We start from the raw sequence: 24,240 nt of genomic DNA on the forward strand, positions 1-24,240 counted from the left end.
GTATATTGAAAGTATATAATAAATTCTTATAAAATTTTAAACTAGCCGGTGCACTCGACATCCACCTATGCCTATGAATTAATATTTTCAAAATATATAAGAACTGCTACTAGATAATTAATATAATTTGAAATACTATTAAATGAACAATATTAACCATTCTTTGCATATTTCTCCATTTAAAATACTATACAAAGTAATTTATTTATTCAAATGTCACGTGCGGCCTCCCACTCATTCTCTCCTCTCTCTCTATCGCTATTGAAAATTGAAGAAGAAAGCAGCCACCTCTCTTCATTCTCTCGTCTCTCTCAAAACCTCGAATCCTATTATTTCTCATCTACTATTCCATCCATCCCGCTCTAGGAGTCCCGGTTGAATCGGGCATATGTTTTAAGAAAAAGTGTTTGAGTATGTAATAAATAAATATTGTAGTGGATGTTGGGACCCACTTTTAATTGAGTGTCCAATAAATAAATGTTATAGTGGATGTTGGGATCCACGTTTAACACTTTGTAGACATTTTTTATTAATTTATCTCAACCGGGACTCCTAAAGCGGAACGCCCAAAATTGATCAACCGGGACTCCTAAAGCGGGACAGAGGGAGTACTATTTCATACTTCTACACTATGAATTGCCAGTAAAATTAGTCGAAACTATTTCAAGTTTAAATTGGGTGTTGGGAAGAGACCCAAAATTGAGGATATGTGATCCAAAATTAGGTCGTGATTGAAATAATAAGCAAAAATCAGAAGTTGAGTTGGTTGTATATGATCCAAATTTAGGGTAAGAATACAATGCTCATTTTTTCCCTAATTCATAATGGCTTCGTTCTTGTGTAGGTTTTAGTTGGACGTCAAATCTCAAATTGCCATGTTTTTAGCTCCAATTCTAACAGAACATAGCTTTAGGTGTCTTGTGCGTTGTCATCATAATTATTAATTCAGCTTCAACTGGATTTAGCGTTGAATTACACATAATTTAGGGAGCATTGTTACTCAATTTTCTGCCTTGATTTCGTTTTCTATAGGCTAATGGTGGATGTTGGTGAGGCCTCTTTCATTGACGACAATGCCCCAGGCTCACAGGTTAGATGTCTAGCCCCAAACATTCATGAGATCTCATATTATTATGTTCATTTAACACATTCTCACTATATGCATGTATTATCTATATAATTCACCCAAGACATGTATGCAATGAATTTGTCATAGACAGAAGCACAAAATATAGGAAATTTTATTACTAAACTTTCTATAATTCACCCAAGGCCTGCAATCCACTTCTTAAAGCACTGCAAATAATTGGCCTGATAAAAAGAAACAACTGAAATGAGAGCATACTGTAATTACAAGAATAGTTTTTCCTTCATCCACTGTGATAATTGTTTTTTCATCGCATGTGTTGATGAAGATCGCCGATGATTTGGAAGGGGGAACTGATTTGTTTAGAAAGCTACCGCCAGACATCTTTAGATATATCATCAGAAAACTCCAGGTCGAATGCATGATGAGGTGCAAATGTGTTTGCAAATCATGGCGCAATCTAATAGAAAAAGGTATGTTTTATCCGGAGGAGGAGATTTGGATCATGAAGATTTGGAGGTTGATCATCATAAATGCTGTAATGGGCAAGATAAAGGCTGAAAGGAAAAAGAATGTTCCAGTAGAAGAAAGCAAGTTTTGGGTACTCGAAGAAAAAATCAAGGACTGGCCTGTGGTCAGGGGGCCGATGCTTGTGGTCGGGGGATCCACTATTGCTGTCATTGCTATTGCGGTTGGGTGCTTCATCTTTGGCGTAAGGAAGCACTCTATCTAAGTTTTAGGTGGCGTTTTTTGTTGTATGAAGTTTTTAAGCATTATGTAAATGCTTGAGTTCACAAAACAGGTGAACATGTATAAGCTAAGGGACTTGAAAAAGATCCAAAATGGAGATGTGGTCCGTTACCCTCACCCAGGAGCGGAGCTAGAAATTTGTAGGGAGAGGGACAAATTTATATATGAGGAAAAGTTAAGAATTTGAGAAGGGACATTTAGTGAGAAATTGAAAGAAATAAATGGTAAAATATAGTACAATATATATATATATAGAATATGAAAATATGAGGTGGGGCAATTGCCCCTCTTTCAATGAATGTAGATCCACCCCTGCCCTCACCCAACCCAACCCAACCTCACCTCAATCAACTTTTTAATAAAATATTCATTTCTCTATTCTCCACATACATAACTCTTACTCAATTCAACCCCTATCGATTTTTTTACTTCCATAACTCTTAATATTTTGATTTATAATGACTTTAAATATATTAAATAATGTCTAAAAATTATATGGAATTTTGTTAATTTCATATTTCACCTTCTTGGCATCTATGATACAATTTATGGACATGTAGCCATAATGTATCTCCCTTCTGATTTTTACCACGCACACTATCTACGCTTGCGTAGATCCAAGAAGACATAAGTGTCATATCTTCTTTCACACCCCAATTTACATTTTTTGAGCTCCTCTGAATTTTGTTCGCTGGTTGGACATTTCCGAACAAATTGTGGGTGATATTTTCAGACGTGGGAATTTCAGTAGATGTAGGAATTTGGCTTAGATTTGGAGAAAATTCAAGGTTTTGTGAATACTTCGGATTTGAAAAAAATTGGGAGTTTGGATATTCTGTTATAGGGGTGTCGAAACGGGTACCCGCGGGTACCCGCACCCGATAAGTCGGGTACCCGCTACCCGTTTCGGACAAAATGGTTGTCCCGACACCCGTCCCGCACTGAGTCGGGTATGACCCAATACCCGAGTCGGGTATCCCGCACCCAACGCTGCGGGTATCCGACCCGAGTCTGTCCTAATTCTTTTAAAATCTATTTGTGGTTGTGATTGTATATTTTAAAATGTATGTGTACTATACTGTATATTTGTATGGGTGTGTGTTTGTGTTACACCTATATATATTATATATGTGTGTGTGGTAGTAGTATATGTGGGTAGTACGTATACATATATATGTGTGTAGCCACTGTAGTACGTTTAACTAGGAACGGCAATGGGATTATTCTCATGAAGTAGAATGAGAAAGACTAGAAAATTCTCATGAAGGAATTAGAATGGGAAAGACTAGAAACTAACCTGAACAGATGCAGGTGGTGGTGAATGGAAGAATAAATTTAATTAACTACATTAACATTTGAACACCTAACACTAAAATAATCGGGTACTAACGGGTATATTAGGAATACCCGCGCGGGTAACGGGTATACCCGATACCCGCAAAACCTTAAATTATAATACCCGACCCTGCCCCGATTTCCACTATCCTGGGGTAGCGGGTACCCAATACCCGACGGGTATCGGGTCGGGATGAGAATTATCCGTTACCCACTACCCGTTTCGCCACCCCTAATCTGATAATTGTTGATAATTTTGGGAATTTTGATGGTTTGGAAAACAAGGACGATAGTGTGAATAATTTGGATCCATGAAATCAAATTTATCAAAACAAGAATGAAAAGAAAGTTAGTTTGTTTGTGAAGAGTTTTGCATGCTTAGTGGGATATATATAGAACAAATGAAGCACAATAAAAAAGTAGCAAATAATTAAAAAATAAAATAAAAATTAATTAATTATAAATAAAATGAACTAGTTCACTTGAATTTTTCACAAGAGGGGCTCACATGAATGTTTGGAAGAATAATTCACATGAGTTTTGAAATGATATATAAATACAAATATAATACTCCCTCCGTCCCGACTAAGATGACACATTTCTTTGCTGGCATGAGATTTTAGGAGTTATTGGTTAATATATTTAATTGGAGAGAGAAAATGTGGGTGTAAGTATTAAAATAGAGAGAGAAAGAGAGATAGAATATTTTAATAGGAGTGGGAAAAAGTAGTTGTCTGTATTAATTGGAGATAAAAAGTTTCCAAAAAAGAAAATGTGTCATCTTAATTGGGACAAACTAAAAAGGAAACGTGTCATCTTAAGTGGGACGGAGGGAGTAATAATTAAATAAATTATATTAATAACTAAAAGTAATAAAAATATCATAAATTCACAATGTTCAAAATATTTAAAATGTGATTATCTAAAATATTTACAATTCATATTTGTAGTATACAATATTAAATCATGTACATAAATAAAGTAGTGATTAATCAATAATTAATAGTAGTAAATAAAAACAACTAAAAATAATAATACATTGAGCCAATAGAAAATGGACATGTGTCATTTGCCCTCCACTTTATGTTGGGTCAGCTGGCAAGCCCCAAAATTGGTGGTGGGTTGGGTTATTTAAATTTTGCTTTATTACTATTTCTTTCTATTTTGTCTTATGTGTTTGCCTCCATCTCAGAGTCACCAATGGGGGTGGTCTTATGCATCAAAAACCCGCCTCAGAAGATACAGCTAACCTAATCCACCTGCTTCAAATGAAGAAGCATTGTCCAAAGGCTTTCTTCAACCAAATTCTGCAGATAAAACCTTTGGAAGCTTTAGTAGTAGTTTGGTGGAAATAACATTTGCACACAAAATCAAAGATCACATGACACTACTATGAACAAGTACTTATAGTCTAATTGGATGTGATGTAGTATCTCCGGCAAGACCATTTCTTGTTTAGTTTACAAAAATCACAGTTTCCAGAGGATGACTATATCATACTCCTTTTGTTTAGAAGTAATAGAATGTGTTACATTGAAATGAATTAATTTAGAATATGGAATGAAATTGGTGGACTGCTATGTGTGCGATAGTAGCAAAACTGGAAATAGCAAAAGTGGATCACCGCCCAATATAGTTTTTTTATAATAATAATAATAATAATACTAATAATAATAATAATGCTTGAGATTAAAAATTGCCTTAAATACTGGCCGAAGTGTAAACACATCAGTCTTATTTCATGCTGCCACATATGTGAATATGTGATTAAATATTTGTATCAGGATTAGCTCCAACCTTGGTAAATACATGAGTATAAGCAATCTACTTTATTCTTATAGAGAGATATTAAAGATTAATTCGCATACCTTTTGTAATTTTGAAGGAGGCATGCAAATTTTTCAGAATAATAAATTTTTTTCCTTTAGTCTTTTTTTTCTTCTTGTTTTTCTCTTATTAACTTTCTCATAAATATTAAGTATTAACCAAACTATTCACATAAAATATTTCTTCCCCTGTCATTACCTTGTCTCACTCCGATCACTCTCTCACACAAATACCATTGGTGTATCTTGCGAATTGGAAAATGTGTCATCCTAGCGGGGACGGAGAGAGTAGTTCTATTTCTTCTTCTGTTTTGTCCTCTAGTTGACATTTGCCTACAATTTCTTGTAACTGGTAAACAAAATACTCCTTCCGTCCTTTAAATTTTATCACATTTTGATTGGGCACAAATTTAAAAAAATTAATGGAAAGTGAGTTGAAAAGTTAGTAAAGAATGGATCTTCTTTTATATATTAGTTTTATAATAAAATGTGAGTTGAAATGAGTCATTGAATATGAGTCCACTATAAAAAATGGTAAAAAGTGAAATGTGACAAATTTTGTGGGACGGATAGAAATGGAAAAATGCGACAAAAATTTAGGAGACGGAGGGAGTAGCTGACTATTTTAAATTTTTAATTATGCGAGTTTGGTTAAGGAGGAACCTGATGTAGTTCAAGCAGATTCAGATGCATGAAGATTTTTAAGCTGATCGGTCCTAGTCCATCTTTTTTTCTCCTTTTCTAGTATCTCTTATAAGTTGCCACACAAAATATAATGCATTTAGTCTATATGTTGTAATATTATGTTAGAATTTTCCATATGATTATTCATGCAGTAAGCTATCATTTTGAGCTGATTTTGTGTTGTCACCTTATAGTTTATAATATCGACTCTTTGCTTTCACAGCATTTCAGCTGCCTCCAAATGAACGAAAATATTGGAGTTTCTTTTCCACACAGGACCTGATTTGGCAAGATAATTAGTTAATTAGTATTCTCTTTTCGCGAATAGGAGTTCCGTTTTTTCATTTTGGATTCATCCGCAAATAGTAGTCTCGATTCACTTTTACTATAAATGGTATAAGGCTCCACATTCCACTAACTAATTTCACTCATAATTCATTATAAAACATAGTATATATAAGTGAGACTCATATTTCACTAATTTTTTTCCACCCACTTTTCTTAACCACACCGAAAAAAATAGGACTTTTATTCGTAGATGGCGGGAGTATATCTCTAATATAGTACTCCATATATTCCTTTAGCAAGACATTTTATTTACCGTTACCATCATTTTGTTGTGTTTTGATGATGCTCTATGAAAAATTGTGGGTTGAGATTCGAAGCATTGATTGTGACATCCCTAACCCGAAACTTGCATTATTTTGCATATTATCATATTATATTGTCATTGCATGTTACAGTGACATTTATATTACAAAGATGTGAAGTGTGTCATAGAGATTATATATATATTTTTTTGATCGACTCGGTATAATCGAATATATAGGTAGTTTTAATTCACGAGAATTTTAAATAGAAGGGTGTAAATACTATAGAATTAAAATAGTGTATATGTATAGCATAATTATTAAAATATGTGTGCATGTGTATATAGTACTAGTACTTACGTACTTATATATATATATATAGGTTTGTGTTAAAATGACAACCCCTCTTAATATGACAACGTGACAACGCTTATACAGCAATATTATAAACGTTACACAGCAATATCCAACACGTTAGACAGCAATATTATAAACGTTACACATGCATTAGGATAGAAAGTTACATCTATTAAACAAATAGTTTATGTACATTTTGTTAGCATAATGTACTATATTCTTATATTATTATACACTTAGGTGTCGTGTCGCATAATTAGCAAAAGACATGACATTTGTATTATGACACTCATTTTAATTAGTACGAGTCGGCAAATTAGCCAACGTACAAATATATATAGTTTATCATTTGGAAAAAGAAGAAGAAGAAAGGGTTTGAGAGAGTTTAGAGGAAAAAATGAACAAAAGTAAATAGAAGAGTTTCAGATCGAAAATTATAAATCTTGAATCGGAATCAGAAGCTCAATAAGTTTATCTATCATAAACAGGTGTGTATAAATCACACTTTTAATTTTACATATTTTATGTGATTAATTGCTATGTGTTAAATTGGAGTGAATATTTGAATTATACGATGTGATACTGATATGATATGTGTTTAATTATGATGATGGGGATATATGCTTGCTGCAATAAATAGTATATTAAATTGGAATTATTGAGTGGAATATGATATGGATATGTGATTGATGTGACAATTTAGTCTATCTTATTGAGCTTCTGATTCCGATTCAAGATTTATAATTTTCGATCTGAAACTCTTCTATTTACTTTTGTTAATTTTTTCCTCTAAACTCTCTCAAACCCTTTCTTCTTCTTCTTTTTTTTCCAAATGATAAACTATATATATTTGTACGTCGGCTAATTTGCCGACTCATACTAATTAAAATGAGTGTCATAATACAGCCGACTCATACTAATTAAAATGAGTGTCATAATACAAGTGTCATGTCTTTTGCTAATTATGCGACGACACCAACGTGTATAATAATATAAGAATATAGTATATTATGCTAACAAAATGTACATAAACTATTTGTTTAATAGATGTAACTTTCTATCCTAATGCATGCATATATATTATATATATATATATAAGTACGTAAGTACTAGTACTATATACACATGCACACATATTTTAATAATTATGCTATACATATACACTATTTTAATTCTATAGTATTTACGCCCTTCTATTTAAAATTCTCGTGGATTAAAACTACCTATATATTCGATTATACCGAGTCGATCAAAAAAATATATATATAATCTCTATGACACACTTCACATCTTTGTAGTATAAATGTCATTGTAACATGCAATGACAATATAATATGATAATATGCAAAATAATGCAAGTTTCGGGTTAGGAATGTCACATGCTGTGGTTATGGGTGATGCTCTTTCGTTATTCTTCAGCATTTGATCTCTACGTACTTGAGCTCAAATTACCCAAATAGTGGGCGCTCCTTTATCCGTGGCTTGTTTAAGTCCACTTTACAGAATTTATAAAAATGCGACTTTTAGTCTATATATTTTCCTATTTGAGCATCGAGTTCTCTATGAGACTATGACCCGATTACCAATCAAATTTAACATTTTATGCAAGATGTTTCTAGAGGTTTATTCGTTTGCGGATTTTCATGTTTCCTTTTTGTCACTCATTTAGTTTTGATTTCTTAGCTCAATTTTTTCTCTAAAGAATTAAGTAGTGAAGAAATCATTAAGATGAGCTTTGTATATGATTATCATGATAGTAAGAATGACAAACCAGACCAATTATAAGTAGCAAAAATGATGGTCATACTGATTATAGCTTCTTTGGGAGAATGGGAGATTTGGGTCACCAACTCTAGGGATACTTGTATTGCAGGTGTTATATGTTTCCACTAACAATACTTAAAAAACTTTCTGTATGTCTCTCTCTTACTTTACTAATAATGCATTAAAATTTGTGCCAAATCCAAACCAAATCCAAAGTTCATACTCTTTGGGGATGGAGGGAGTATTATTCTTTCTCTTACTTTACTCTTTTCCCACTTTAATTATTTATTATCATTTTTCTAAAACGAGTGCAGAAAATGAAATGTGATAAATTTCCAGGGACAGAGGAATTACAATCTTGAGTGCACATGATTTTAGGAAGAGTAGTTAGGTGGAGTACGTAAAAAAAATAGTTGAATTTTTAAGTGATAATAACCTTAAAAATCATGAACTTTTCCCAATATTTGGTATTTCCCACGAACTTTAAAAGTTGTGGGAAATACCATTAACTTTGATAGACGTGCGGATTTCCTATTAGATGAATTTTCCATCCAAGTTCATTGATTTTTGGGAATATGATTTTGTAGTTAGGATTCGAACGATAGCGCCTTGCTATTTTAAAAATATGCATTTTGTCCTATTTACGGAGGTTGTGTGTAGGATATTCGGCGAGCCACGTCACTTAAACTTGGCGGAAAATTTATTTCATCGGAAATCTGCAAATCTCTCAAAGTTCATGGTATTTCCCACAACTTTTAAGTTTGTGAGAGATACCATTTTTTTGGGAAAGTGTTTTTTATACCAAAGTTCGGTACAATATACCGGAATATTGATATGGTAAGTAATGATATTACCTATACCGCAAGTTCGGTGTAACATAATTTATTATAATGAAACTTCTGATACGATATAATATTTTCTGTAATATTCGTTATATTCGGTTACATATTCCGTTGTTTTATCAACACTAAATATTTTGTCAACATTAAAGAGCAGGCCACGGTCCATTTAGAGGATGATCAAGTGTACCGGAAATCTCGTCCACTACTTGGCAAAATTTCTGGCTTAACCCTAAACTCTGGTTATATAACCTCTTTTTGGCTGATTTCGAAAGCGCAACCCTAATTCAATCGACGGAAAACGTAATCGACAAGAGTGAAATCGTCAACAAACGGTTTAGGGATGAAATTATCGACGTGTAATAAAGAAGATTCAGTAAAAAAACATAACGTTTATGTGGTAAGGTCGTAAATATGTCGACAGGTCGGTAGTTTGGGTAAAAAAACATAAAGTTTATAGTACGGCTAATGTCAAGATGCAGATTGCTGATCAACTCATTGTCGATTCTTTTGACCTAACTAGGTCCCTTTTTCAATGTAATATTAGCCAATATCATAAATTTATGTAATAAATTTAAGCATGCAATATCATAAAACTTACGTCTGTCTGATCAAATAAAGATCCATATGAACCATATGGGCAGCTCCGTGCAGTCTGTTCCCACCTCAAACATCTCGGAAGTTTGGTATCGCTGACTTTATTTCCAGTAAAACGATGGAGACTAGGAAAGGTCTCTAAAGCCCAAAACTGAATTGCCCAAAAGGGACCATACAAACGGTATGTGTTTACACCTTCTTTCGGTTCAGCGTCTTTTATGTAATCCTCAATCATCTGGAAGGAGTAAGATCCCCATGGAAAATGAGACCATGCCATTGGATCTTCAACCAAGGCCAATGCCCAATCCTCGATCGTGCAATCCTCTCGGCACAGGATGCAACCGTAGCAAATAAGCAGATTTGTTGCTTTCACATAATTTTCAACCTCACATAACTCTTGCTTCAAGAAGGCTTCTAACAAATCTTCCAGTCCTATAACTTTTTACCCTTTGACATCTTCAAGAGTTTAAGAAAAACACTACTTTCAGGTAAAGTAGGAATCTTGAAGTTCGGCAGTGATTGGGTTTCCCCAAAGCTGAGCCCTGTGATGAGGGCATACTCTCTAGCCGTAAACTTCACTTGTTGGCCAGATATCTGAAACCAAAGCTCGTGTCGAGGGATTTTAGGACTTTTTATCTGTCGATAGATCAGGGCATCCAAGACCGACTGTGAGAACTTTTTTTTCGAATCAATTTGTAGCAAGTACCCAAATGGACCTTCTTTCACTTCATCCAGTCCACCAACCAATTCGAGCACTTCTATAATATGTTTTGAATTCACTTTCTTCCAGAGCCAAGTGGTAATGTATCTACTTTTACTATCATCCTTTAACATGCTTTCGTGTGTCCATGTATACGACGAATCCTGTAAACAACACCAAGTGAACGAAATACCAAGAGTAAATTAGTGATAATTCGCCTAAGCATGTGACAATCAAGTTTCGCAAATTAGGGGAGAAAATCAATAGTAACTGACAAACAGTGGGCAAAGTTAATCAAGCATTTTCTTAGAGCAGAAAAATGACAAACATTGGGCATAATTCAGTGACAAAGATTTTCACAACGAAAGCTAAATGTATTAAATTTCCATAAGCTTCAATTCCATAAAGAAGATTCAATTGATAATCAAGTTTCGCAAATTGGGGAGAGAAAATCAATAGTAACTGACAAACAGTGGGCAAAGTTAATCAAACATAGTCTTAGAGCAGAAAAATGACAAACATTGGGCAGAATTCAGTGACAAAGATTTTCATAACGAAAGCTAAATGTATTGAATTCCCATAAGCTTCAATTCCCATAAAGAAGATTCAATTTCAGATCAAATTGGGCAGAATTCTCATAAAAAACAATGACAAACAGTTTTCCATATGGTTCTAAGATGTTTGGCGTATAGATTAACAAATTACCGGTACGTTGGGAATTGAAGCTTCCCCGGATACGGATTGTAACACCCCTTACTCGGTTAGTTTTAACCAAATAAGTGGTGTCACATCTCGGTACGATCGATAAACTAAAATTGTCTATTTAACATGTATAACTTTTTTTTTCTTTTTGCAAACTCTCAACATACAACACTATTATATAAGTAACTAAACCTGTTAGCACAACCATTTACTACTATGCATAACAAAATAACGAAAACATGCTTCGACAATTATTTACAATCCCATTAGCAAAAGAAGGTTACATAACCTTACATCTCCAAACCAACTATATACAATCAAAAGTTAGCCTAAGCATGCCACGTGAGAACTCCAACTGTACCAGCAAAAAGGAGGGTAGTGACTTGATACGTGCAGCTGCCCACGAGCGAGATCACTCGCTTCTAAACTCTGCAGGAGGAGGGAGAAGAAAGGGGGGTGAGCTTCAACAAGCTCGTAGTGTAAACGCATTCCAAAAATCAATCTCGAAAGATTTCAATCGATATCACTTACACAGAATATCAAATTATAACTTGGAATGCTACGCAATATCTGTTCAATTTTCATTTCAAAGTCTATTATAGTTTGTCCTATGGCATGCCAACTATACCCTGTGACTCACTCAAGCAATGGGGCGAAACACATACTTCTCATATCTATTTTCACGTTGTTCAATATACATATATATATACTTTTAAATCACCTTACGTATCATCTACCATATAAATCCACAATTTCAAAACATAATTCCAACCTCTTACCTTTCAATATCCCATTCCTATCATTGAGTTATACAATTCATGTCATCATACTTAAGCTTTATTGGATCAGCAGATAAAACACATAAAACGCAACAATATGTATTGAAGTTAAGGGGATTGAACTCCAAAATTACGCGTACACTATCTGTACACGTCAACAAAAAACCTATTACTTGCTTAATCAACCATGGATCTGCCCTTTTCCCCTATCGCTGGTGCTTGCACTTGGTTCACCTAATTTTTCAAACAATCACATATACTCCCTCCGTTTCACAGTAATAGAGGCGTTTCGCTTTGAGCTATCGTTTTGAGAAAATGATAATAAATAGTTAGAGTGGAGAGAGAGTAAAGTAAGAAAGAGAATAATGTAGTGAAGAGTCTTATCTAGAATATTCTTTCTCTCACTTTACTCTTTCTCCACTTTAACTATTTATTATTATTTTTTCAAAATGAGTGCTCAAAACGAAACGCCTCTATTATAGTGGAACGGAGGGAGTACAATTTATAAATACACACTTGAAACACAAGTAAATCAAATCATCACATATATTTATTTCACTTTCCATATTCTTTCCTTCTTCACCAATTAAGCCAAATAAAACATATATGGAAGCTAACACATTTCTAACTATACTTATACCAAAAGGAAGCAAAATAATTTGATAATACTATTCAATAACTACGAAAAAAAAGAGCTAAACACGGCTGTCCCAAAAATATAAGCCTCAAAATTCCATTTTTCTCTGTAAACCAAACCAAATAAATTTTGAGAATATGGGACAACAACTTTATTTTAAAATTAAATTAAAAAATTTAACATTTTGAGAATAAAACTTTAACCAAACTATTTTTGATATCCACAAACACCCAAAGCTCTTTCACTCTATCCTTTTATCAAATTTTCAGCTTGCACATATATCAACAAACAACATTTAACTTCATAACCAAGCACCCCCAACACCATGTAATATAAAAATTAGCAAGTGACTATCTTAAATCCATATCAATAACTTGTAATCAACTATCATCCCTAAAATCAGATTTTTCCTATCACTTACATGCTTAAATATCATAACATACTTCCTATTACAAAATTCAAAAGCCAAATTACACAAAAGCATCAAAACAACAAAACCCCCAAATTAAAGAACCCTAATTTCGACTCCAACAAGAATCACCTCAAATTAACATCACTACTATGCTTAGAAGCATGCTTAAGGAGGTCATGGAGGAGTCTAACCAACTATTTTGGAAGTGGATTTGACAACTCAATTTCTGAAATTGAGAAGAGCTAATCAAAATTAGGACTTGGGGTTAGTGGTGTGTGCTACATGTTCCATGGTGGAGTGGCCGGAATTGTCACGGTGGAGGCATGGTGGCTGAACGGAGGGAGTATGAGAGCTGTGCAATTCTTACAGTGAAGGAGGGAGTAACGTAAAGAGGGAGAGAAGGTGAGGAAAAGATAACAATTCTATTTTCTAATTCTTAACTTTATTTTTCTTTCCCATTTTCCACCAACAAACACGTATCACTTCCCTTCCACCTCAACTATTTTTCTTTTTCTTTCTTCTTTTTCTTTATCTTATTTTCTCTTTTTCCTTTCTAATTCTTTCTATCTCTATTTCTTTTATTTCTAACAAAAGTATATAGATATAAAATCACTAACTAACATCTAATTTCAAATTTCTAATTCTAACTTCTAAAATTATAAGGTTTAGGATATTATACGGATTCTTTAGCTTTTGGTGCTTCCATGAATCGGCGCCGTGACAGGTGAAAGGTTGCCGCCGTGAAAGGTGAAAGGGCGCCTTGTTCTGTAACTAAATTCGCGCCGTATGATTCAAATTTTAATTTTGAAAATTACGACCACATGCCACGTGGGATAAGTTTTTAACGGAAATATGTCGTCAGGTCGGTAGTTTGAGAAATTTGCACGATCCGATAAAGTTTGTGACTTTAGGCGCAACTTTTATAGTTTGTGGGAAAAACCAAACTTTCCCCAAAGTTTATGACTTTTTAGGCAAGTTTCCCTTTAAAAAATTTAATTATAGAATGTTTTATATTTCAATAAAATATGTTTGGTTTATTTGATAAGCATCACTACACCAGCAATTAAAATGACTTATGAAAATAGTGGCGTTAAAATTGAGATGGGCTGAGGATGAGTTAGTCGATAAAATGCTGACACAATAAGAGTCACACTTTGTCATTTTGCCCATAATAAGGGTCACACTTCATTTTTAAAAATGGTAAGTAGGTCCCACATTCTACTAACTAACTTCACTTAGAGCGTGTTCACTTTGTAAGAATTTCTTGGTCTAATTAGGGGAATAGTGGTGTTTACTTTCCACTAATTTAATTGTTGGGGGTCTTACAATTGAGGTGGGGTCCGCACTATTCATGCTAATTGAGGAAGAATTGGAATCTTGAAAAATAGGTCAGATTTGGAAGAGCATTGAAAAGTGCACCAAGAAATTAACTTGGTTTTACACATTTGCCCCACATTTTGCCCTTTTCACCGTTCCACCTTTCCACTTGGAGAGATAAATTTGTCAATCCATAATTCTATTAAGTCAAAGTCTTTATTTTATATAATATTTAGGCCAATTCTTGGGCTAGTTCTAGTATACTAAACAAGGGGGAACATAATTATATATGTGGTCAATTATGACTTAATTCTTGGAACAATTACTTCTTCCAAATCGTAGGAATAGAATTAGTTCGAAGTGAATATGCCCTTACATTTAATTATAAAACTAATAAAAAAAATAGGTCTCATATTCCACTAGCTATTTTCACCTTATTATTCTTTATATTTCTTAAAACTCGTGCCCACAATAAGAGCGACTCCTATCATGGGACGGAGAGAGTAAATATTACTCTCTTCGTCCCATTTAAGATGACACACTAAGTTTGTCTCAAATAAGATGACATATTTCTATTTTTAGAAATTTTTCTCTATAATTAATACTCCCAATCACTTTTTCTTTTTATAATTAAATACTAGGACTATTCAATTCTCTTTCTCTCTCCATTTAATAAATTAAACTCATTAACCAACAACTACTAAAATCTCGTGCCGACTAAAAAATGTGTTTAGTGTTTGGGGTTTTGGGTTGGAGAGAGTATAAAATTTAAATTTATTGTATTTTGTGTACAGATAATTATCTATAGTAGTAGTGACATTACTGTTAACTGATTAATATATCCGTCCTATAAAATTATGGGCAATATGTATGTCACAAGAATTAAGATAAAATTAGTAAAGTAAGAGAGATGGGGAAAATGGTATGGTAAAATAAGAAAGAGAGGGGAGAATGATAGTTATAGTAGTGTTCGTGGATAGTGGGACCGACCTACGTTATCAAATTATAACAATCCAAAAATTAAATGCACATATTTTTGTAGGACAATCTAAAATGATAAGTGCACATATTTTAATGGACGGAGGGAGTACGAAATTTGTATTACTCTCTCCGTTCCATGTTAATAGAGCCATTTTTTCTATTTCAAGATGTTTCACGATAATTGAGTCATTTTCATTTTCGACAAATATTAATTTTATCTTTTACTTTATTTTCCACAAAATTTAGATGCTATTCTTAAACTCCGTCAAGAGAATATAAAGTAATCACGAATTAAAAAAAGAAAACGGTTCGTTGTTAAAAATTGAAGAGATGAAAACAAAACGTTAGGTGAGCAGAAAATAGAAAATAGAAAAATGCGAATCATTTGTAGAAGCAAAAGCGGACACGTGGCAACGGAGGATCACCTCAGCAATTGCGACGCATCAAATCACACTCACCACATTTACTCCCACGCACTCTTCTTCCTCTATATCTAATCCCCATACCCTCATCACGCTGCTCACAAACCTCGATTATTCATTGGCCGAAATGGGCGCACAGGAAAGCGACGACTTGGAGAGGACTGGCGCTGGCGTTGTGGTGGTCAAGCCCAAGCCTAGCAAGGGCCTTGCCTCCAAGGCCATCGATTGGCTCGAATGGGCCTTCGTCAAGATGATGCATGACTCCAAGCAGCCTCTTCACTACCTCGCCGGCAACTTTGGCCCCGTCGACGAGACGCCGCCGCTCACCGATCTCCCAGTCCAGGGCCATCTCCCGGTATTGTTTTTCTGCTGTTATCTTCTTCTGTTTCGGAATTGCGAAATTCTGTGAGTTTTTGCGGCGTTTTTAGTGACTGATTTTGCTCCGGTTTTAACTATCGTTAGCTTCTAGGTGCCTGTTTTTTTTGTTTATTAATAATATAGTTTTGTTACTATTTCGGATTTTGGAGCAGTTGAATTATGCGAATTTTGTGGCTATTGTGGAATGGAATGGAATGTTCCGTCACTGTATTGTTTTTTTCTGGAGATTGAGAACATTAAAATATGACCAGCATCGTCTCAACCATAAAAGTCTATATTCTCCTTTTGTATTTTTCTCAATTTTTTAAAGATTGACTGCTTTAAACACATTTTTCGCTATTTTTCAACCCTTCTCTCTATCAAAATCCACAACGTTCGATATAAAACAACTGAGAGATTGAGAGGCACAAAGGGCGTCGAACTAAATGAATATCTCCCCATTTCATTAGTCTAAACTATAGTAGTAGCAATTGTCACTGATACCAAAATACTCGCGCAAGCAAAGAACCGAGCGGTTTTCTGAAAACTTAACAGAATCTGGTTTTGATTCCATTGTGGCAACCCAAATGAACCAAATTATTAAATGACAAACTGTTAAAAACTGAATTATACATTTACTCCCTCCGTTCCCTCGTAGCTAAGTTTTTGCACTCGTTTTAGGAAAATCATATGTAATAAATAGCTAAAGTCGAGAAAAATTGAAGTGAGAGAGAATAATGTAGAGAGACTTTTATCACATTATTTTCTCTACTTTACTCTTTCTTCACTTTAACTATTTATATTTATGAACGAGTGCCAAAAAGAAGTGACTCAGCTATGAGGGAACGAAGGTAGTATGCAACTAGTCAAAGATCACTATGGGATTGAAAATATAATTTGGTTTGGTTTGGTTTGGTTTGATGACAGAGATATTAAAATTGGTTCATTTGTACTGTTCGGTTGTAGGCTTTAACTATGCATAATTTTTTTTTGTTTGGGTGGTTCCCATTCAGAGACCACAGACACAAGATTCTGCTGTGTGATATCATAATGTTTTGTGTCAATTTATATACATGAAGTAATACCTTTTCACTTATGTTCCTGGACGATATAGTTTAATAATCATAATTTTGCCTATTGCAGGAATGCCTCAATGGTGAGTTTGTGAGGGTTGGCCCCAATCCGAGGTTTGCTCCAGTTGCTGGATATCACTGGTAATAACTTTTCTTTGTCAAAGGCATATGTTTATGATTTATAGCTTGAACATATTTTGAATTTGAACTAGTTAACTGTGATGTATGAACCATTCCAGTTAATATAGTGTATTAAGCAGTATCTTTATCCTTCTCTACTTCTTTTTTACAGGTTTGATGGAGATGGGTGCGTCTTTCAAATCCTCAATCGAATTTAGGATGCCTAGCTCTTTCTCTATACTTTTATCATAGGATGACTGTCTACTATGCTCCCGTGCTTCTTTCATCTTTCCAAATAAAGCATTCATTTTTATTAGTATAGAACACGAGATGGGAATTCATTTTGGTTGAGTAATTTTGGCAAAGTTATCGTTTATATATTTTCTTTTCTTTTTCAGTGATGCAGAGATTGTGTTGGGCTAGATGTTTATAATTGTGTGGCTTAGGGAAATTTGGTTTGATTTACTTCTTTGTAGATGAAAATTGCATAAGTGGAGCTTAATAATTGTTTCTGAGAGATAAATATACATTTAGTCCAAGTGAGGTAACTTTGGAGCAATATGATATGATCAGCGTAAGCACTGTCCATGCATTGGTTTGTAAGAAATCTCTTGTATGAATGAGTTTCATAAAAGTTCCATTTAATGGAACAGTTTTTAATCAGGTCTATTATGGGGTAAAAACATACCACAAGAGTGGTATTACCATCTATTTCCTGAAAATGTATGATCGCTATTCAATGATGAATACTTATTCCTATGATGTTTTGCATTGCTTGCGTGTGGTTTCATGCATTTGCATCTTATTCATGAGATATCCATATATGCTTTGTGAAAGATCCAATTCTCCAATTCTTTATAGCATATTCTACCTCTCATGGCTGAAACTCTTTTCGACTATGGTTTATATGAATCATACTTTTTGCAGAATGATTCATGGTATGCGCATCAAAAATGGGAAAGCAACCTATGTCTCCCGCTTTGTGAAGACGTCACGACTTAAACAAGAAGAATTTTTTGGTGGATCAAAATTCATGAAGGTATGTTCACTCGTAATATAATGTCCAATGTTTTGAACCAATTTCTGTCTCCTCTTTTTTCCGTGCACTGGAATTTAAACTTGTAAGGTGAAGAGACCATAAGACTAATCAGCTATTTAATGGATTTAACTCTGTGTGATCTATATCTTCTGCAAACCAACCTGTTTGCCTTTCTATAAAGTATCAATTCTGCTAACCAACTTCTGTCCAATTCTTCTAGTTAGACCTACTCTTGTTATAATGAGACTTTGGAGCAGAGTCATTGCAGCTAGTAGACAACTCAATAAAACTAGAGTACTAGGACTGTTCCCCAGGACATAATCATAAATATGTTATTGCCCCCATATGTATGGGTTAGTAAAAGGAAATCATTATTTCATGTAAATGCTCAAATAAGTTGAATATAGTATGTGTGTTATATTTTATACAATGTTAAAGTCTCAGCCTTTTCTATTAACCTGTTCGCACAGAAGAGATTATTTACACATTAACATTTTTGTACACTGCCTGAAGATAATTTTGGATGATTGCTATATGGGAAAATCATACGAGTATGTGGATTCCAGATTTAAATACTATCTGGACCCATTTTTTTGATAAAATAATGGATTTTATTAGGGTTTCAGAATTGAGATACATCCTTATAAACAGGAGCTTATGTTTGATCTACTGGTAGTAATCTATGTCCTGCATGATAATCACAACAGTTTCTCCTCTATGTGTCTAAGGACTATAAAGCTGAACTGCCTTATGTCCATTCAAACAAGTTAAAATGGAGCTGAGTCCTACAAAAAGTTATACATCATTGCAATTCATCTTTGAAAACTTGAGCCATACTTGCACATCTACGTACTTAAAAGATGCCTTCTTTTAATATAGACATGTGTGGGGCAGCACTGAGTTGTTTTACTAGAGAAAATCTTAAAATACCATCCATTAAACCGCGTGAATGTGTAAGAGACAATCATGAAAAGGAATTTCTCGAGAGAAATGGCACACAGTTAAAAGTAATTGGGATGTTTAACCAACATCTTCTGCTATGCTTTCTGTTCTTCTGATTTTAGATGAGGAAACATGGGTGTTTTCCTCCCTAATATGCTACATGCTTTATTTTTTGCTGCCTAACAATTTCAAACTGGTTCTGCAGATTGGTGACCTGAAAGGATTTTTCGGACTTCTCATGGTTAACTTGGTAATGCTGAGAACAAAACTCAAAGTACTGGATTTTACCTATGGAAATAGTACAGGTGGGTTGCACTCCTTTTTATCTACTGTCTCTGGCTCTCTCTATTTTTTCTTTTCTTTATATAGAGTATATAACAGGTTTATCACTGATTATGTAAGTGAAATACACAACTATTTTATACATCTCTTGCATTGAGATTGTTTCTATATTTCTTGGTAACATAATATTTTCATTAGCATCAGAAATGCTGATCTCCCTTTCATGTATGCATGGCTGTGGTTGACCATTGTGGGGGTTCTCTTTCAGCTAATACAGCTATGGTATATCATCATGGGAAGCTTTTGGCGCTTAGTGAGGGGGATAAACCTTGTAAGCTTTTCTTTCTTTCTCCCGTCTTAGTTCGAGAAGTATGCACCTTTCTGAAGGCTTCAATTTTATTTGTTCTAAGCGTCCATTACTGTAAATTCTACTTAAAGCATGTGGACCTCCTTAAAATAGATTTTTTCTATTCACAATTCAGATGCCATCAAAGTTTTGGAAGATGGGGATCTGGAAACGATTGGCTTACTGGATTACGACAAAAAACTGTCGCATTCTTTTACTGCTCATCCTAAAGTTGACCCATTTACAGGTAAGGTTAATTGATATCCAGTTGCATACTGCAGTAGAAGTAATCAATCACCTGGTTTATTTAAGTTTCTCTGATTCAGTATTTTCTTACAGGAGAAATGTTTACCTTCGGCTATTCTCAAAAGCCACCATATGTCACATACAGAGTCGTATCGAAGGAAGGTGTGATGCAGGATCCAGTGCCAATAACTATTCCAGAGTCAGTTATGATGCATGATTTTGCCATTACTGAAAACTATGCGATTTTTATGGATCTGCCCCTGTGTTTCAGACCAAAGGTACAGTGCTTACTCAACAATGTTAGTTCACTGCTATTGCTTACATTTATTTACATGTACCATTTTCTAGTCTGGCATAATGTGCTTGTACATGTTACATGTGGGCCCTGAGCTTTTCTCTCTGTTATTTCACTTTTCACGCAACAAACAGAAACTTAATTGAACTGTTTATGTGAACATAATATGTATACAACCCTACATCAGACACGTGCTTTTTCAAATTTTCCTTGATAAGAACTAAAATCTGCATTAGTCGTCCTATTGCAAAATGGAAGCTTAAGCATTCCATCATTTTTATATGAATTAGTAATATTCCTCTGGGGACACCCAAGTGGTGAACCTCTCCTTCACCCAACTCAAAAAAAGAGTAAACCTTTATTAGTATAATTATATTTCTGACCTGAACTTTTGTATATTAACTACTGAGGCTGCATGTTGGTCAAGCCGCCTAAACTCGAAATTATCATGCTTGCAGGAGATGGTGAAGGACAAGAAGTTCGTTTATTCTTTTGATCCTACTAAGAAAGCCCGTTTTGGAGTTCTTCCTCGATATGCAACAAATGAGATGCTAATCAGGTGGTTTGAGCTTCCAAATTGCTTCATATTTCATAATGGTGAGCAACTCAAACCCTTATATGCCTTAGATTTGCAAGTTTGGCTGTACCTCAGTTATTTCTAGCAGAAAGTTCCACAAATGTTGAACACTTATCTTCATATTTTGAGACAGAATCAAGGAAATGAAAGTAAGCTTAGTCATAATCAATTATAAACTCTGCTGATCTCTTGATGACTTATCATGAATCTCTAATAGAGCCTCAGATTTACTTGAAGCTGCTTTTACTTTTCTTGTTGGAGCAAGATGCATTTTCTAAACTTCCTCACTAAATAGAGGGAGACTATGTTCTTGTTGGAGTTTTCAGGCTTCAAATTTAGACAAATAATGTGTAAATTTTTTATCAGCAAATGCTTGGGAGGAAGGAGATGAAGTTGTTCTGATCACTTGCCGACTTCAAAATCCTGATCTTGACATGGTCAATGGCGCTGTAAAAGAAAAGCTTGAGAATTTCACAAATGAACTGTAAGATCCATACTGATACATGTATACTCTCATCTCACTTTATAACATAGGTGATACTATATTTTTTTCAGGTATGAGATGAGATTCAATCTTAAAAATGGTCTGGCTACTCAAAAAAAGCTATCTGAGTCAGCCGTTGATTTTCCCAGGATAAACGAAAGCTATACTGGCAGGTAAAAATGTTTATAAACTTAAATAAAACTACTTTGGATTTTGGAAGATAAAATTGTAATTAAATCAATTCTTTTACTGGTAATATTTAAAGTGTGTATTCTTACTAATTTTTGACGTACCTATAATATCGGTTCCTATTTCAAGTTTTTTTTAAGGTTTGTTTAGTATGTCCAGTTTTTATTTATTTGATGTATAAGATAAGAATCCTTCTTATCTATACTGATAAGATTCCTCCTTTTTATCAATATTTATAATGCTATAAAATCGGTAGGTTTTATGTGTGTCACACTTACCATTGGATATTCTCCAGATATTATGTAAATCAGTCCTAGTTTAGGTGCTTATCAAAAGGTTTTCATTCTTTTCTGTCAGGGGAATGAAAAGTTTTTTATGGATGCAGGAAACAACGTTATGTGTATGGGACAGTACTGGACAGTATTGCTAAGGTAACTGGAATAGTCAAGTTTGATTTACATGCTGAACCGGAGACTGGAAAGGAAAAGATTGAAGTTGGAGGGAATGTTAGTGGTCTCTTTGATCTCGGACCTGGAAGATTTGGATCAGAAGCTGTCTTTGTCCCTCGGAAGCCTGGGACTGCATCCGAAGAAGATGATGGCTACTTGATTTTCTTTGTGCATGATGAAAACACCGGGTACGCTCTCTTCCACTTCATAATCGGAAGAAGTTACCATGTTTCTGTATCATCATACAAGTGACCGAACTATTCAGATTAGTCTTTAGGATTAGTATTGTTATTGTCATCACCTTGTCTTGGTTTATTTTTATATTTGAGTATCTTAATAATGATTCACATGGGCAAACCTGACTAAATCCTTGGTTGCTTATGATCCTCAGGAAATCAGCAGTGAATGTAATTGATGCAAAGACAATGTCACCCGATCCTGTTGCTGTAGTTGAACTTCCGAAAAGGGTTCCATACGGTTTCCATGCCTTCTTCGTGAACGAGGTTGGTGCATCCTTTCTTTGAAAAAGAGTACAATGTTAACATAAGAATGCCAATAGTAGCCGAGTTCAAACGCATGCTATTAATAAGTAGATCACTGTTTTTAAAGCTCAAAATTGAACATAGTAGCTTTTCTTTCACTTCTTATGGATGAGAGAAGAAACTAGGATTTTTTAAGTCAGTTAACAGTACTTTTCTTTTTGCAAATTCGGACTGTTTTTCTTCCTGTGATTATGATTATCCATTGCATCAACTGAAGTTGAGAATCCTTTGAACAGGAACAACTTCAAGAACAGGCAAAGATTTGATGAGACTGGAACGACAGATATGGGAGTGGAAGAAGTATATTATTTATGTACGGCCAGTCATTTACTATAATTCTCTATTGCTTTCTTCTCCCAAATTAAAGACCAATTACTTCTTATTAATACTACAGTTTTATACAACTTTCTTCAGTTTTTTATGATTCCTACAGTTTTATATAATGAAACGAAATTGTTTTATGAGAACTTATAAAATGAAGCATGTGGACCTACGCTGATGCCAAAGATGAAAGAAATAAATGGCAGAAAATGAATCATGCATCATTAGCTCAATATTATTATCAAATATTTAGAAACAAACTGTGACGCTAGGTATTTGATTTCTCTAGTGCTAAATTGATTATGCCTTTTGATATTACGAATAATTTTTTTCAACTCAGCCATATTTAACTTTGTTGGTTTATCAACGACAGTTTCACCAATTACAAACATTTTTTTTTTGTTTGCGACGTATATCATTTTTGGGCCATTACATCTAAAATATTATCTGAGATTCATAAAGTTTTGATTTAGCATTGTTTGAGTTACTTTATTATTGTTTTGAATTTTTTAGATGAAAATATCATCAAATTCATGAATGACATTTCTATTTTATTTATTCAATAGAATATTTAATTTATTTCTCTTTTTTAGATATAGATGGACATGGACTGAAACGTATGAAGAACTAGTGTTATCACCCGTGCTATGCACGGGACATAAGATTTTTAAATAATAAAGATAAAGAAAATATAATTATGTTTATATATGTATTAATTAAAATAAGCATTCATACAATTATAAACAACTAAAAACATTATAAACAAATAAACAATAACAAAAAGAGAAATATACTTTCTCTCAACCCACTCTGAAACATTTTATATTTAGTAAAACGACTTTATGAGAATGAATGTTATTGAATTAAACAAAATACAATTTAAGAATACTTTCTCTGTCCCAACTAAGAAGATACACTTTCTTTTTTAGTTTGTGCCAACTAAGATGACACATTTCTCTTTTTGGTAATTTCTCTCTCCAGTTAATTCACCCAACCATTTTTTTGTCTTTTCAATTAAATATTCAACTATCTTTATCCCTACTTACACCCTCTCTTTTTCTCTCCTTTTAATACACACCCACTCTTTCCAAAATTTTGCTCCTTGCGTCCCAGATGGATTACGTAAAATTACCCATGAACTATAAAATTGGTACTAATAGAAATCACAAATTTAGGCGTTTATTTTTCTCACGACATGT

At 34.0% G+C, this 24,240-nt stretch overlaps 1 protein-coding gene and 1 long non-coding RNA gene across 2 annotated transcripts; one reads left to right on the top strand and one right to left on the bottom strand.

The window, feature by feature from the left end:
- Nucleotides 1-11,426: 11,426 nt before the first annotated feature.
- Nucleotides 11,427-13,547, bottom strand: LOC125218282. Its single transcript, XR_007175926.1, has 2 exons — nt 13,189-13,547; nt 11,427-11,660 (listed from the first exon to the last, which is right to left on the bottom strand). It is a non-coding gene; the product is annotated as an uncharacterized LOC125218282 (long non-coding RNA).
- A 2,290-nt stretch (nt 13,548-15,837) lies between these two features.
- On the top strand, nt 15,838-23,133 carry LOC125222751 (carotenoid 9,10(9',10')-cleavage dioxygenase 1-like). Its single transcript, XM_048125536.1, has 14 exons — nt 15,838-16,134; nt 17,280-17,350; nt 17,502-17,516; nt 18,257-18,368; nt 19,516-19,615; nt 19,861-19,923; nt 20,075-20,185; nt 20,278-20,462; nt 20,938-21,076; nt 21,423-21,540; nt 21,612-21,713; nt 22,115-22,366; nt 22,570-22,681; nt 22,957-23,133. The coding sequence occupies exons 1-14, from the start codon at nt 15,907-15,909 to the stop codon at nt 22,984-22,986; spliced, it is 1,638 nt and encodes a 545-aa protein (XP_047981493.1). The 5' UTR covers nt 15,838-15,906; the 3' UTR covers nt 22,987-23,133.
- Nucleotides 23,134-24,240: the final 1,107 nt, after the last annotated feature.

The sequence above is a fragment of the Salvia hispanica genome, chromosome 4, assembly GCF_023119035.1.
Source record: "Salvia hispanica cultivar TCC Black 2014 chromosome 4, UniMelb_Shisp_WGS_1.0, whole genome shotgun sequence".
In the NCBI taxonomy this organism is placed as follows: domain Eukaryota; kingdom Viridiplantae; phylum Streptophyta; class Magnoliopsida; order Lamiales; family Lamiaceae; genus Salvia; species Salvia hispanica.

Bases quoted from the DNA above. Each gene is read 5' to 3' on its own strand.
- LOC125222751 (XM_048125536.1), top strand. From the start codon at position 15,907: ATGGGCGCACAGGAAAGCGACGACTTGGAGAGGACTGGCGCTGGCGTT. The intron at 20,463-20,937 runs GTACAGTGCTTA...TCATGCTTGCAG, and splicing joins CCCTGTGTTTCAGACCAAAG to GAGATGGTGAAGGACAAGAA. The intron at 21,714-22,114 runs GTAAAAATGTTT...TTATGGATGCAG, and splicing joins AACGAAAGCTATACTGGCAG to GAAACAACGTTATGTGTATG.